Source organism: Typha latifolia, chromosome 6 (genome assembly GCF_019914945.1).
Source record: "Typha latifolia isolate L0001 chromosome 6, TyphaL0001v2, whole genome shotgun sequence".
Classification (NCBI taxonomy): domain Eukaryota; kingdom Viridiplantae; phylum Streptophyta; class Magnoliopsida; order Poales; family Typhaceae; genus Typha; species Typha latifolia.
The window spans coordinates 6,296,053-6,311,981 of record NC_133091.1 but is presented as its reverse complement, the minus strand read 5'-3'; the positions used below and the strand labels follow the sequence as shown (position 1 = coordinate 6,311,981).

The 15,929-nt window shown below is 35.1% G+C and overlaps 1 protein-coding gene and 1 long non-coding RNA gene across 3 annotated transcripts; both read right to left on the bottom strand.

Moving 5' to 3' along the window:
- Window positions 1-5,945: 5,945 nt before the first annotated feature.
- LOC140791502 (uncharacterized) lies at window positions 5,946-10,778 on the bottom strand. The gene is made up of 3 exons (XR_012109577.1): window positions 10,678-10,778; window positions 8,458-8,519; window positions 5,946-6,197 (listed from the first exon to the last, which is right to left on the bottom strand). It is a non-coding gene; the product is annotated as an uncharacterized lncRNA (long non-coding RNA).
- A 675-nt stretch (window positions 10,779-11,453) lies between these two features.
- On the bottom strand, window positions 11,454-15,397 carry LOC140791476 (uncharacterized). 2 transcript variants are annotated; one of them, XM_073142071.1, is made up of 9 exons: window positions 14,901-15,397; window positions 14,711-14,805; window positions 14,463-14,566; window positions 14,277-14,377; window positions 14,075-14,175; window positions 13,446-13,883; window positions 13,236-13,367; window positions 12,025-12,110; window positions 11,454-11,626 (listed from the first exon to the last, which is right to left on the bottom strand). In XM_073142071.1, the coding sequence occupies exons 1-9, from the start codon at window positions 15,156-15,158 to the stop codon at window positions 11,598-11,600; spliced, it is 1,344 nt and encodes a 447-aa protein (XP_072998172.1). In that variant the 5' UTR covers window positions 15,159-15,397; the 3' UTR covers window positions 11,454-11,597. The 2 variants fall into 2 exon arrangements, with proteins under 2 accessions (XP_072998172.1, XP_072998171.1); XM_073142070.1 differs by lacking the exon at window positions 11,454-11,626 and having other exon boundaries at window positions 11,671-12,110.
- Between the last annotated feature and the right edge of the window lie 532 nt (window positions 15,398-15,929).

Here is a 15,929-nt window from a genome sequence, read left to right as displayed (position 1 = left end):
CAGTACTTGGTAAAATATTGGAGTCGAGACAAGTCTTGTGTGGTATATATTATTTGGGTGATTTGCATAACAAGCAGTGCAGTTTTGCTTTTGTGAGTCGAGCCGTTTTGGTTTTGCTTTTCAGTTAGGTTTCTTTTTTTCTTTTTTTCTTTCTTTCTTTCTTTCTTTCTTTCAGTTTTGTGCTTCTAGTGGAGTATCTAAGTAAATGCTGCATACAAGAGAAAAATAATTTTCTTATGTAAAGGCCTAACTGATTGGATGTTGTAGGAATGATGGAAAATATTACTGTACCAACTTGTTCTGTTACTTCCATATCCTGTTACATCCTAGTATAAGCAAACAAAATACTTTGTTAGAGTTGAAGTCCTAGTTTTTTCAGCTAATTCAGGTGATTATGAAATTGATTTAAAGTGCCTATTATATTCGTGCAACTACGATATATTTATGGAAATCATTGATAATAGTGATGTTCAATGTATGATCTCTTAGCATTATTTTTCCGAGCTATACAATTGTTTGAGACGAAGAAATAGAATAACATATTAGGGTAAGCCATCATTTTTATTCGTAAAACCATTAAAAAAAAACAATTTCAGCATTTTTTTTTTAAATTTCGAAATTCAGATTTTCAGCAATTGTTAAAATCAGATTCTAGCAACCAAAATTCAGATTTTTCAAATTCAGAAATTCAATTTTCAAATTTCAGCAATTCAAATCTGCAAAACATTTTTCAGATTTTTAGATTTCAGCAATGTAATACAAATTTCAGATTCACATATCAAGGGCAATCAAATATGATTCATCACATAGCATGAACAAACTATAGAAAAATTTCATGATTGCCTAATACATATCAAGTAGTAAGTTAAAAATACGTATATACAAAGAAGTCAATGAAATTCATCAAAGTCATGCTATGTTAGACCAACATCCACGCAAACATAATATACCATTAAAATCTGACGACCAAATGATGTGAAAATTGAAATTTCAAAGGAGATATAAGATTTGAGTCAAAGTCCAAGTCTAAAGTCAAAATTTAAATCTGAATAAAAGTTAAAGAAACCTAATCCCAATAGGTTTAGAAAACCAATTATAAATTATATTTAAAAAATTGAAACTAAGTAGGATATAGAAATCCAAATACTACTCTTAACTATGAAAACCAAGTAAGAGTAGCATACGAAAAAGCCTTGAAAAATTATGAAAAGTAAAAATGTGACAAACATAATAATATAATTGTTTTAGAAAAGAGAAGAAAAATTATAGATCCAATTAAACTTTCGGATCAATCTATTTCACTATCAAATATAGATATGAAATTCTCTACAAACACTTTTATCATACTCTAGAATATTGCTAATTGAAGTCCTCTTACTTGAACTTTTTGCTTCCATGAACTACTTGTTGAAAAATATCATGTATTTGACTATAAATATTTTATTAAATTTGAGCTCATGTTTAAGTGAAGTCTACACATTATTAATGATGGATTATGATGGAATTAAAAGAGCTCAAAGAGTACTTTAATATTATATATTCACTTATTTAAATTTATGAAGGGAAATGAATAAAAATTGTCCCTAAAATGAGTATCATGTCAATAAAAAATAAAAATAAATAAGTTTAGTACCATATTTCTCATGGACGAGACTCTATTCGGTTCAGGCACGTGGGTCAAGTCCAAAATTATTTTTTTGCCCAATATAAGTCCTGATCTAGAATGGTTTGGGTCGGGTTGAACCAGAAGTAGAGCATTCTCCTAAATTAATTGTTGTAATTGGTTATAATCAATAGGTTGAACCTCAAGTGATGCGTCCCATCAGATTAGAACTATTAAACAATTTCAAACATGAAGTGGTGCATCCTTTCATGGCCAGATTCTAACTATTCGCATCCCTTCGTCGTGCATGTTTAAGTCTTTAAATAGGTTGTCAGTCTGTATTAATTTTTTACAAAATTTTGTTTATTCTCTTCATACGTTGTCTTTTTGTCTGCATTTGAGGGTATTGCACGGTTTTGGTTCGACAAGACATTCAGATAGTAGCTTTCTTTTGAGTGCAAGATAGTCATTGTATCCCGAGAGGCTAATGTCCACTGTTCCAAAAGCAATCGTTGGAGGATAAATTGGTGTTAAGAAAATAGTGTCCAACACTAAATTCGACTATATAGAATTTTACATTATGTAAATGATAAGTTTTTAATTTATTTACTTATTTTCGGTCAGATTTTTTTGTAACTTTTAGAGTAAGATTGTTATCGTGATAGGCTCTGATACCAAATTGATAGGATCTGGAACCAAAAAATCGGCTACAGAACAATTCCTTAAGATCTAAATTTATTACAGGAAGCAGTCCGCGCAACTGTGAGAAAATATTCGTCAGATATTTTTCGGTAGTCAAAAAATTACGAAACCAATTGGGTTGGATCCGTATCTTCCTAATCTACAACTTTTGTATTTAGCCCTTTGAAGATTCGAACTATAGCAGGGACGTAAACATGGAATAACATTGGTGATGGTTGTGGTGATGGGTGAAGTGGATGTTAGGGTTATGGATGGGTATGGAGATGATGGTGGATTGTGGAAGTGATTAAGGGAAGTAGACGAAGGGAATGAAGTGGTTGAGATTCTAAAGAAGAGGGGTGACTCGATAGTCAAGGGAGATTAAAAGCGAGGAGAAACCTTGCCAACGATAGATGTAGAAGGATGGTGAAGAGGGAGGAAGGAGGAGTCTAGAGAGAAGATAGGCCCATCCACATATTTATAGAGGCTAGCTAACAAGTCCTAAAACAATATGAAATCCTAACTCTACATGATTCTTGTCAATCGCGTTCGAACGCGTTCGATCGCGTTTGAACACATCCGATCGCGTTCGAACGCACTCTAAAAGCCCCTTCTCTAGATTTTCGAACGCAACACAAGCATTCACAAGGCGTTTGAACGCGGGCTTTCACAAGGAGTTCACAAACGCGGCGTTCGCAAGCATTCACAAGGTGTTCACAAGCGTTCACAAGGGCGTTCGAACACGACTCTACCTGCGTTCGAACACGACCTACAGAAATTTTATTTTAATAAAAATAAATACCTAATGCAATAAGAAAAGATCCTAACTAAGTGTATCATACCGCTAACAATCTTAAAACCAAATCTTAGCTTTTAATCTTATTCATATCATTGTTGTTTTCTATGATTGAATTTTTATTTTTATAGATGACTGAAATAGTAAAGAACATTGTTGCTCCTTATCACTGCACTTTTAGTGATTATAGTTCGTGGAGAAAAGCTTAAGTTTTTGTAGTGCAGACTTCAAGATATGATAGCAAAAAAAAATTGTTTTATCTAACGACTTTGAACTTGGCTAAATTTTTATATGAAGATGTGTCAAAATTCTGAAAAGAGTAAATAAATAGGCAAATAGTTGTTGTAGTGGATGAATGGAAGCTACTGACTTCCTTTGTCGAAATATATTCTCAACATATTAGACAACCCATTGTGCTATGTGTATAGTTCAATAAAAACATCTATAGAATTATGGGAATCCTTAAATAAGATGTACAAAATAGAAGATGTCAGTGCAAAAAAAAAATTGTAGTCGGTAAATTTCTTGAGTACAAGATGGTTGCCACTAAACCAATGATTAACCAAATGTAAGATCTTTAAATGATAATTCATGAGATCCACACTGAAGAAATGGTGATTAATGAATCATTCAAAGTAGCAACTATTATTAAAAAATTGCCACTGTCTTGGAGGGGTTTCAAAAATTACTTGAACCACAAACACTGGGAGATGACACTTGAAGAACTTATTGCCAGATTGAGGATAAAAGAAAACGATCATACTGCTGAAAAGAAAAATGAAAGTCAGTACATGTCAAAAAAATATGATGGAGTCTACAAAGGACAAAAAAGAAAGTACACTGGTGAAGGCTCTAAAGGTGGCAATGCAAAGAATTTTAAGGGCAAATGTAACGTCTCTGACAAGCAAAGGCCATGCTTAGGATTGTCATTTGCTCAAAAAGAAGGAAAACTCTAAGAAAGAGAACTCTGAGAAGAAGAAGCCATAAGTCATTGTAATCGAAGTGGAGAATTTTTGTTTTAATGTCAATGACATGTATCTCTTTGTTGTTGTCTCTAAAGTAAACCTGATTGTTGAAAATCCTAAAGAGTGGTAGGTCGACACTAAAGCTATTCGACACATTTGTGCTAACAGGTGGATGTTGTCATCTCATCAATCTACGATAGATAAAATTTTTCATGGGCAATATAGCAATTTATAAGGTAGAAGGAATAGGAAATATCGTGTAGAAATTAACTTTAGGAAAAGAACTTACTTTCAATGATGTCATGCATGTGCTCAACATTCGTAAGAATCTGGTTTCGAAATCATTGTTGAGTAAGACAAGTTTTAAGCTGGTTTTTGAGTCTAGTAAGTTTATATTTATCAAAAATGACATGCACGTAAGAAGGGGCTACTTATCTAATCATCTTTTTAAGATGAATGTAATGATTGTGACTCTAAGAATAAATAAAGATAGATCTTCAGTATCAAATGCACTATCAATATTGATTTTAAAATAAGTAGGAAGAGACTTGTAACGCTCCCGCTCGGCACAGGCACGTGCACACCCACGCGCCCACACGGCACGCGCGGCGCACGCGACAGGTCAAGCGAGGCCCATCACGCACAGATACTCTCCTATGCACATACAATTATGATATCATCAAATACTACTTGCTAATATATCCATTCTCACATAATCCAACACCAAATAAAACATACTATCAACCAAATAAACTTGTTAACATGTGAATATTCAAGTCCACAATAATATACACTAGACCACTAATTAATCTGGCAGGATCCACACAGGCCACAATAAATCATCAAGATACTACTAAAATAACTAATACAAGAGTACACTATGATTCGACCTGTATTATACAAATCATCGTCTAATACAAAAGAATACAAATATTAAATACTCGTACAACTCAATTTTTATATAAACTATCATCTATATCATCTCACATCTATAGCTCACCTCATCGTCGCTCTAAACTATCTTCTTATGAATCAGAAAGCAGCATGATGCCATGTATGAGCATGTATATATGTATCCTCAATGACATATATATGAATGAAATCAATTCTCATGAATGAGCATATTATATCCTCAACCAAAAAATATATTACATGATGAAATTACTATATAACATCACCGAATATAAAAATAACAATTATGATCTAATGATACTAGTCACATCAATGATGATGCATGATGTATACTAACCACTAGAAAATCGTATATGTCAGAGCTAGATATAATCCACATATCTCTCACTATCATAATCATCCGTCTCAACTCTAAATATCATCCATCATGTTGGACTACGGTACTCGGCCCCAAACTCGATACACATCATATCACAAGCTCAGAGCATACCTTGTCATACGCTAAGAGTATCTCTGTAGATAAATCATATCCTGCTATACGCTAAGGGTATCTCAGAAGAAAGTAATTATACCCTACCATATGCTAAGAGTATATCAATGATAGTTGTACCCTATCATACGCTAAGAGTACAACCATTAGCCATCACCATACTCTGCCATACGCTAAGAGTATGTCCAGTACTAGTCCGAACCAAATACCGTTCCAGCCATCACATCACATCATATCACATACACATGTATTTTTATGATATCGTATGCATGATAAATCATATGCATATATCCAGTACTGTAATAAATCATGCAACTCAAAAATTTAGGTAGTAAAGAAGCCAAGAGAAAAATGATACAATGTCGACTCTAACCATGTATCTAACATATGTATACTTTTGCTAGTCTATCACATGCATACTCATAATAGAGATCATCCCAACATAAAACCATAACAGTATAATCATCTATATATATCACCAATGTACTCATATCTCATATCAGCATAATCAAATGCATTATAAAATATGCTTGACTGAAATTATCTCTATATAAAGTCATATAATCATGCTGGAGGCCAAAACATGTGTGTACATAAGATATAATATATCCTAATTTGAGCAAGGCGTCTAGGGGATAAGACTACTCACCGTTTGATTAGAAGACACAAACCACGTATCTCTCACGTCCGTCAGTCAAACATCAACTCATTGTCAGGGTCCACAAAGTCTCACATAAGGGGGTTCGGGATCTGAAAATATTTAAGTAGTATGATGTTAGCCGTTTATCTAATTAGAATTAATTTAATTAGAATATAAAGGTTTATTAGGTTTAGGATCACTTCTTTTTATTTTTTATTACATAACTATGTCTATATTATAGATACGATTCAAATCCTATAATTATATTATTATTATAAAATATTAGTTATAACATAAGGAGAAGATGTCTGTTTCCTTTTATATGAGAGTATTTCTAAATATATAATTATAGAATAAAATAAAATAAAATAAAAGGCTAAATAACTATAAGTATAGACAAGGTCTAATTATAATTAATTTTATAATTCATACACTATCTTGATTAATTAGGGACAATGCAGTCTTTACTCTATAAAATAATAAATAAATAATTAGAAAGCTTAGTATTTTATTTGTTGTAGAACAATCATATATAAAGAAAATTAATAGAAATACTTAAAATATATATGATGAGGATATTAGAATATAAATCTAATAATTATAATTTACAAATCTATCTATTAATCTAATAGACATATAAATAAATAAATATAAGTATAACCTATATTTATACCTAATTAATCAATAATTATAAAAATTATCATTAATAAAATTATATTGAAGAATATATAATATTTTTAAAATAGTTCATGTCTAAATACTCTATTTAATTAATTAAATCGGCCATCAGTGCTGGGACAGTGCTGGGCCGAGCCCAGGACTGTGCAGAAAGGAGGAGAAGGAGCTGAGGAAGAAGGAGAAAAAGAAAGAAAGAAAGAAAGAAAGAAAGAAGAAGAAGAGGAGAAGAGGAAAAGAAGAAAGAGAGAAGGTGAGGGAGGAGGTTGCAGACCCGGGCCAGCGGGGAGGGCATCGACTACTGCTGGCCAGCAAGCCTCTCGCCGGCGGCTCGGCTCCGACGAGCCCGAGCTCAGGCGAGAGAGAGAGAGAGAGAGAAAGAGAGAGAGAGAGAGAGAGAGAAAGGAAAGAGAGGAGGAATAAGGGATCTCACCGGCGGCGGCGGCTTCGGGAAGGTGGCGGCGGGTCGACGTCGGCAATGAGGAGAGGAAAGAGTGCGAGAGAGAGTAGAGGAGAGTAGAGTGAGAGAGTGACCAAGAGAGAGATTTAAAGAGAGAGAGAGGGAAGGCGGTTGAGGGGTTGCGGCGGCGCCAGGGCCATCTGGCCGTAGCCCGTTGGCTGCAGCAGCGGTAGTGGGCGCGTGACACCTCTACCACGCAAGCTGCATGAGCAGCTTGCATGGGCACGAGGCCAGCCACGTCATGCCTAATTTTTTTTAGGTTTGAGTTGTTACAAGACCCCTATATAATCTAAGAAATATATTTCACCGAAGGGTGATGAGCATAAAGTCCAGCAAATATAAACCTCTACAATCTAAAAATAATATAATATATAATGCAACAATATAGATCATGCTTAAATTATAATAAAATAAACTCATAAATGTAATAATGATGGTTCATCATATAATGACAAAATAAGATATGTAATATACTCTCCTAGAGTCTCAAGATTATTAAAAATAATAATATCATATGTTCTCCCAAAGCCTCCATATCATAATGATAAAAAAAATATGCTCGCACAGAACATCAATCAACGAGGAGGGATGAATATCTAGTAGTAATGTCGCTTATCCATGCCTAATGACACTACACATGATCGGTTATTTGATTTGTTGCCGTCAAACTAAGAATCGCGGTCGTAAGCCCATATTCACACTTATTACCGCACCTTGTATATGAAATCACAAATCCCTGATTCAAAAAGACGTCCTAACCATGTATCATCAGCTATCTCTAGACCTATAAACCCTACCTCATAGTCATCACTTTTAGGATCATCGAGTGTCTAACCATCTTACTTAGCAGTAATCATGTCAGCTCAAACTTGGCGTACAATTTATATGATTGTTCTCCCGAGACTAATGATCTTAGGCGTAAACCAATATATATATATATACACACACACACACACTCTGCTCCTAACCATAGCTGAGTGAGTAAAATGATACTACATAGATGGAATATAACTACTTGATGATACATGCACATGGTGCAATGTCTAATACTTATGACATTATCATCATAACAAAGTGCATATAATGTATAAAGCCTATATTTAATTAACATGAATTGATAGCATAGAATTGCTAATATAAAATTATGAACATGAATGTCATAAATTATAGTGTTAAAATGTTAGTATCATCACAATACGTTTGTACTATCCTTAGATTACAGAGTAGTCACTTACCTAGAGTATATTCGTAGCAAGGCAAACTCTCCTCAAATATTGGGCTCCCGTGCCTTAAAATTCTACACATATGGCAACAAATTTACTAATATGATAAAATTAATTACAATATAAATACAGGATTTCTACTTCATTCTTGCATTGAAAGACTCATAACAATTTGAGAAAGAAACTAAAGATTACAGATAATTGGCACAAACTACGTACACCTATTTGCTATCAGAAAATACAGATAGCTAAAGACAATATCAATCTAACTTAGCCAATGAAAGCATACTAAGATTGATATCAAGAGAAGGCGAGTAAGGAGGATAAGTATCCCTAACATGTAGCATATAGAATAGTAAAAGGAGCCTACTCAATTAGGGCTAAGCAAATAAACTAAGGTCTTGCTCATTCGTGGAATAAGGCCAATTCTAGAAGAAGTATTCTAATTTTTAATATAAAAATAAGAAGGCTAAAAATAGTATAAGTTATTCTAATATTCAGTTGAATATTAGTATAAGAAGTAATAGTTATATTTGATATGACAAAGAGTTGATATTAAAATATTAAAGAATAGTGAATTTGTATTAGAAATTTGTAATATTTTATACCAAATGATAAAGATATCTTTGATTGGATGTAATATAATAGTGACATATATTTATCTAAAGTTATAATATTTTTTATTACAACTACGGACATAAAATGCTTCATATACTGTACATTGTATTAAATAAGAACTTTATTGCATTTTCCCAACTTTCTAGTATTTCTCAACTTAAAATGTAGTCTTTTGAGAGGAGAGAGAGAGAGAGAGAGGGGAGAGAAAGAGAGAGATATAGTTAAGGTGATTGCTAATTAGATGCTATTTAATCTAGTGGCAAAATAGTAATTTTAAATTTCTATTAAATTATTTTTTAGAAGTTTTATGGAATAAGATGAGAAAGAATGATGAATTCGTATACTGGAATAAGTAAAATTATTGTTTAGTTACTACACCAGAATAATGAGACTTATTCTAAAAAAAAGGCTATTCTTATTCCATGTAAATAGGGGCTAAATAAATAGGAGAATCATCGTGGAAGAAAAAATTTTTGGGCCTTGTTCACATCCAGGGAGGAATAGCAATAGCAAAAGATGATTTGTTATTACTAAAATGAGGGTTTTATTCGAGGAATAACTATTTCTATGTTTACTTGTATTGTGAAATAAAAGTATAATAATTACTTTTGATATAATATAAAGTGAGAGTAAAGACAATAAATTGATAGATAAATGAAGTACAACTAAGTACATATGTATGCAATACAATAGTGCTATGTGTGCAATTATTAATAACCAAGTATACAATGCTAAAATAAGTGTGCAATACTAATAAAGTTGCAATGATACTGTCATGCTAAGGTAGGTATGCAATTATTAACAACTAAGTATGGGGTGCTAAGGTAAGTGTGCAATGCCAATAGAATTGTAATATTATCATGCTAAGGTAGGTGTGCAATTATTAACAACTAAGTATGCAATATTAAAGTGTGCAATGCCGAAGGAGTTGCAATGCTAAGGTAGGAGCGCAATTATTAACAACTAAGTATGTAGTGTTAAAGTGTGCAAGGCCAAAGGAGTTGCAATGCTAAGATCGGTGTGCAATGCCAATTAAGTATGCAATGCAAGGGTGTATATAAAAGCAGTAGATTCAACTACATCGGAAGGGGAATAAGCAGTAGATTCAACCAATGTATGTCAGAACCCAAAGAAAAAAAAGAAAAATTCAACCAATGGCCCAAAAAGAGCAGACAAAGGAAAATAAGTTCTAATTAAACCTACGAATGCAGGGGAAAATCATCAAAGACAGCCATATCAAACAGGAATCGCTCGCAACGGCTTTAAATCCCTAGGAAGCTAGACCAAGATAAAACGCCACAATTGTGATTCCAAATCAAGCTACATTGATTCTGCAGAATCCAAAGAGACCGGAGAATAGCTCCATCAGAAGAAACCATAATTCGATCATCCAAAGAATTGAAAGAAAAAAAACCGAAGCCTCAGTGAACAGAGTAATCAAGACAGTACAACAATTTAACTACCAAATTGTAGTCAAGGACGAGCATCACCTGCTCCAAACCATTGATTATTGTAGTAGATTCGTCGAAGAATGGAGAGAACAAAACAAGATCGACGGAAACATGAAAAAAAAAAAAAAAAAAAAGAGGAGAAGAACGAGATCGAGATATAGACCTTGAACGGAGAAGAATCTTGGAAGAGGCTCAGAAGGGGAAGTGGGTCTCACATGCGGATCAAAGGGAAGGCCACAAGAAACCTTGAGCAATAACTCAATTTACCTAGGAGGATAGTTCATACCATCTAAGAACTAGATTAATTCTGATCTAAATGGATCAAAGACCTACCGTAGACCGTATTGACCAGAACAAGAAGTTGAGAGCAAGACTTGCACAGTCAAATCTGAACCATTCACCCAACTTTTTAGAAGGCATATATAAAAATAAGTATTACAATGTGATGACCGTTGAAATTTTTTCACAATTTCCTGATCTTCTAATAATTAATTAACGTCTCTTCCTCTAGTTCGTTTGTAGCTAGTGACTTTTGTTGATAAACAAAAAAAACAATGATTGAATTGGGCTTGTGCAGCTTGGTCCTGTCATAACAAAAAGGTTTTCTACTATGAAAGTGAGATTAAGATGCAACTGCGAAGAATGTTCACTCTTGAGCCTTCAAGAAAGCCACGCCAATTCAATAACCAAGAGGAAGGTTAAAGATGAAGGCAATTTAACAGTTCATTGCCTCATTTTGTATCATGTTTTCTGGCCAAATTCAGAGTTTAACTTAATGTCTTACAAGTAAACGGGAGGTAAACATGAACTACAAATGTGTTCTTGACATGGTAGTAACCTGTTTTTTTTTCACACTGGAAGCTAATAAAACAGCTATGAGCTAATCATCATTCTTTTGATTTATTTCAGCAAGGCTTTCTACCCCTAACTTTGCCAGCAAAAGGGTCGCACTTCTCGATCTGGCATCAGTGAGAGCCTATTGCACTTTAAACACACCATTTGTGTCTCACAGTCAGATGCCAAGAAGAGGGAGGTCAACACTGAAATTTACTACCCCTGGAGGTGTCATCATTCAAATTGCCATCACCAATCACCACTTGGGTGCCTGCAAACTGAATGCCGGAAATAATTACTATATAGGAAGTAATACTTTGGATGCTCTGTATAAAATCTTCATTTGTAAGCACTCTGTTATTTTTGATGGAAAGAAACAATTATGTACATAAAAAATTCACACATAAACTCAGAAAAGGTCTAGGAGATTCTGATTGCTCTTGATATCATCTAGTTCTCCACCTGATTAAGCCAGATTTGTACTGGAGAACAATGAATCTCAAATGGGGACTGCGAAAAGAAAGAGGAATAGGGTGCCATTTTTCTATAGCTTTGCAGTTTTCTTGTTAATGACCAATGCAGGAATTCTCGAGCATAAAGCTCTATTGGCCACTTTCATTAGGTAGTGTTGGTGTACTTTTCCTGAATGCATGTTTTCTGCAGCGCTGGAAGATACCATCATATAGAAGATCAAACTGTACTCCTGCTCTATCCCGATTCACAATAAAAAAAACGTGATCGGCTTCAAGGATCTTGTAGTACCTGTGATTAATTCACAAAGTTATATAGCTAGGTTTGATGATAATATTAACTCTGAAAGCCATAAAAGTTACATTACATAAACAAATAAATGAACTACTAATTGCCAAAAGTTAATCTCGTTAATGAAGAATGTACAAAGAAAAGCAAGCTAGAACACAGGAATTCAGTAGGATATACTTCTATTTCATTCTAATTTAATTATAAGAACTAGTATATATTCCAATTTGTCAGTCTAAGATAAAGAGAACTAGAGGTTCTTATCTCACAAATTAATCTGTTGGAATAGTGACAACCACCTGAAGACGTCCGCAAACCTTGATGATATATCTTAATTAGCAAGCATGGCATGAACTCTTTTTGGTTATTGAGCGTTGGTTCCTCTGTACTTATTTTCTTGATTAAGTAAAAAAAGATGGCTGAAGTTGCTGATAGAAATTATTCTAGCATCTTTTGTACCTATGCTCTTAAGGTTCCATGTCCTAGTACTTCTAAACATATGTGTCTCATGAAAGGCAACCAAAGAGCATTTCCATGAACCATCTATGTTAGGTCTGATTGTGATTTGCTGTTCTCCACAATAGAGCAGCTGAAGGGTTCAGAACAACATGATTCTTAATAAAGCAAACCAATTACTTTCACAAACTTCAGATTTGTCATTCCAAAAGTGGAAAAGAAAAGAAAAAAGGAAAAAAAAAATCAGCTAATATGACATAACGTATATGATACATTTTCCTTTATAACTCATCGATGGCTGAGTATGCAAAATAATCTTTAATTTGTCTCAAAGCCTGAATCTGAGTTAAAATGTGTCTAGGATCCATGATGAAACTGACAATGAAGTTCCCTAAAGATGAATGACACCAATATATGCACTAGTGAGAATTCAAAAATATTAATGCGAAATAGCATGTTGAACTGATCTTAAGTTAAAGTCAAAACATTAACATTGAAGTAACTGCCAAAAAGTCAGATAGATATATTAATCAAAGGAGTTTTTTTCCATCAAAATATTAACATTGGAGAAACTAAAGACTGTGCAATTTATTCCTTTCAACATGTGTCAAAATGCTAGAGTATCATCAGAATTCAAAAATGTGGTGAAGATTATGGAACTAGAGCACAAACCATATTCCTGGTTGCAGAGGATGGCATTCAGAATCATTAACCACAAAGTGGCTTGGGTGTTCTATGGGTAAGCGAGGGTGAGTCATTGATATTGTGTTAAGTGCTCCGTCATTGTCTTCCCAATCCTCATCCCTATTGAAGAAGATTACAAAATATATTAGTACTTATATATTTGCAGAGTATCAGTTCGTCTGAAGAAAGTGAACCCACCTGTACCCTTTGTATGGTGGTGGCACAGTAGGAGGATAACGCCATTGGCACATCTGCAAGACTCTAATAAAAAGCAATGGATGGATTCCAAGCACACTAGAAGGTACTGTCACGCCAAAGAACTTTCTTGTCCTCTTAGTAGCATAGCTGAAGTAGAATGTGTCCGGGAAGCTGTGAAGATTAGAGTTCATTTTCAGTGAACCTTGGATAGTGAGGTCTGGCAGAATCCAATCTCCAGAAGCAAAAGGCCCGGCATTTCCTAGGAGCAGATCGATAAGACCTGTGATCCCTGCCTTCTGCCATCCCATCTCAAAGTGATCGAAACCAAAGTTATAATAATTCTTAAGCCATGGAATGTTGAGCCAGTCATAGACTATGACTCCTAATCGGCAGAGCTGAAGCAGGCATATGCATTTCATGGACCTTCCATCTTCTGGCCTGAAACAGAGGTAGTGAAATCACCAATTACAAGACATCTTGCTCTAATACCATGACAAGCCACAAATTACTCCTAAAATCTAATGAACAACGAATTCGATCTTTTCTTAGTTTTCTTAATTTTAAACTGCTTAAAGTTTTACCAGAAATCAGAAAGAGAACGAAGATCATATCAAGTATTTCGTACTTACTGCATCCCATCATAGTAGGTTCTGGTGGTTCCATTGAGTGCGCCAGATAAGGAAGTCAGACTCAATACCCAATCTGCAGAAGTCTCATGGCCTCTGAAAGCCTAAACTCAAAATTATACATCAAGATAAGCTTTATATTACCGAGAAATAGATAGTATTTACAACAATTGTACGCTTAGAGATACAGCAAGTATCTGAGTACCTTATCAGCAAGCATTTGCTGCAAGACTCTCACAACTTGTGCGCCTGCCGAATGCCCAACAAAATGAATAGGATTATTTTCATCCCACACAGGATAATGCCCTGCATCCAATGACAGATATAAAGAACCTAATCAGGTTCACAATATATTCATAGCTCTAAATGGGGCTTGTTTCGTTTTCATTACCTTGATCATAATTTCTGCCAAACTGAGAATGCCCATAAATCCTGCTATGCTCCTGACCATAATCTACTTGTCCTCCTTTCAGATAATAGAACAATTCACGAGCCCTGAAACATTGAATCCCCAAATCTATGTCTAAATTTTGACTATATTTATTACTAAAACAGAAACGAAAGATTCAATTACCGACAATTATGCTCACAAAAAAAAATTCAGAGATTATAAAACAAGCAAATTTCGGATACACCAACCTATCATGGATGCTGGTTAAGGATCCCAAATCAGGAACAAGGACCCGATCATCCTTCTTCTCCGCCCCGGCGAAGTAAGACATCCCTCCGAGCCTCTGCACCCAAAACCACCATAAACATTTCCCCGTCCGATTCATTCAAGTAAAAATAAACAAACAAAGAAACTTCTCTAATCCAAATGGATCCATACCCCTTTGCCAAACCCAAAAATCCCGTGCACCAAAACGATTGGCGGCGGCGACCCATCCAAGACCACCACCCTCCCCTTCTCCTCCTCCTCCTCCCTCGCAATCAGATTGCACGTATTAGGCCTCAGACAGACCGTCGCCGCCTGCGACAAGTCCGACGCCACCGCGGTGCTAAATATGTAGAGCCCGAACAGCAGATGCACCGCCGTGCTCACGAACAGCTCCATTAATCCAAGAATCCCCACAGACAGCCTCGCCATACTAACGACAACAACCAACAACACCTTCTCCTCCTCTCAAAGATGAGGAAATAAAAGAGCAGAGAGGAGGAAAAGGGGAATGGAAGAAGAAGAAGAAGAAGAAGAAGAAGAAGAAGAAAGCTCTGAGCCCTGTACTTATTTCTCTCTCCTCCTTTCTATCTCTAGAATCCTATACAACCAGGCAGAAGTTTTCCCTCTCTCTTTTTTTTCCCTCCCCACAAAAGGAAAAGAAGAAGGGAAGGGAGGAGGGAGGTTCTGTCGTCCTACTTATAGCAACCAGTTTGAAAGGTGGGGGGACGGTGGTAACATGTACTGTCTGCCACAACAAAAAGAGGGCCCCACAGGAATCCATCGGAAAACGCTTCCTTGTGTTCCTCTCCATCATTTCTCTTGCTCATCATTGGCACGCTTATGATTGAATAAAACCAAACAAACAAACAAACAAACTGTGAGCTGCCATGTGGCATTGGTGTTCACCACTCTCTTGCGACCCTACTGCCTTACAATCTTCTAGACCCACCGCATTTCCCAGTTCTCGTCTAAAATAGGTCACGAAAAAGAGAAGAATATATCGAAGATAATATATATATATATATATATATATATAATAAAAAAAGAATCCCGAAACTCACACGTCGCTGTGCTTCGGTTGGTCTATATTACTTGGGAAATTGAGACAAGCGAGTCAAAGCAACCACTCCAACCCCCAACTGCCTGCTCTTAAGTCTTATCCACACAGCTAAGATTAGCTGCACTTTTATCCTGTACATG

What these genes read in the sequence shown, in the direction of transcription:
- LOC140791476 (XM_073142070.1), bottom strand. Translation starts at nt 15,158, where the DNA reads ATGGCGAGGCTGTCTGTGGGGATTCTTGGATTAATGGAGCTGTTCGTG. An exon ending in TTAACCAGCATCCATGATAG is followed by an intron (nt 14,567 to 14,710) that starts GTTGGTGTATCC and finishes TCAATGTTTCAG; the next exon opens with GGCTCGTGAATTGTTCTATT. An exon ending in TGGCAGAAATTATGATCAAG is followed by an intron (nt 14,378 to 14,462) that starts GTAATGAAAACG and finishes CATTGGATGCAG; the next exon opens with GGCATTATCCTGTGTGGGAT.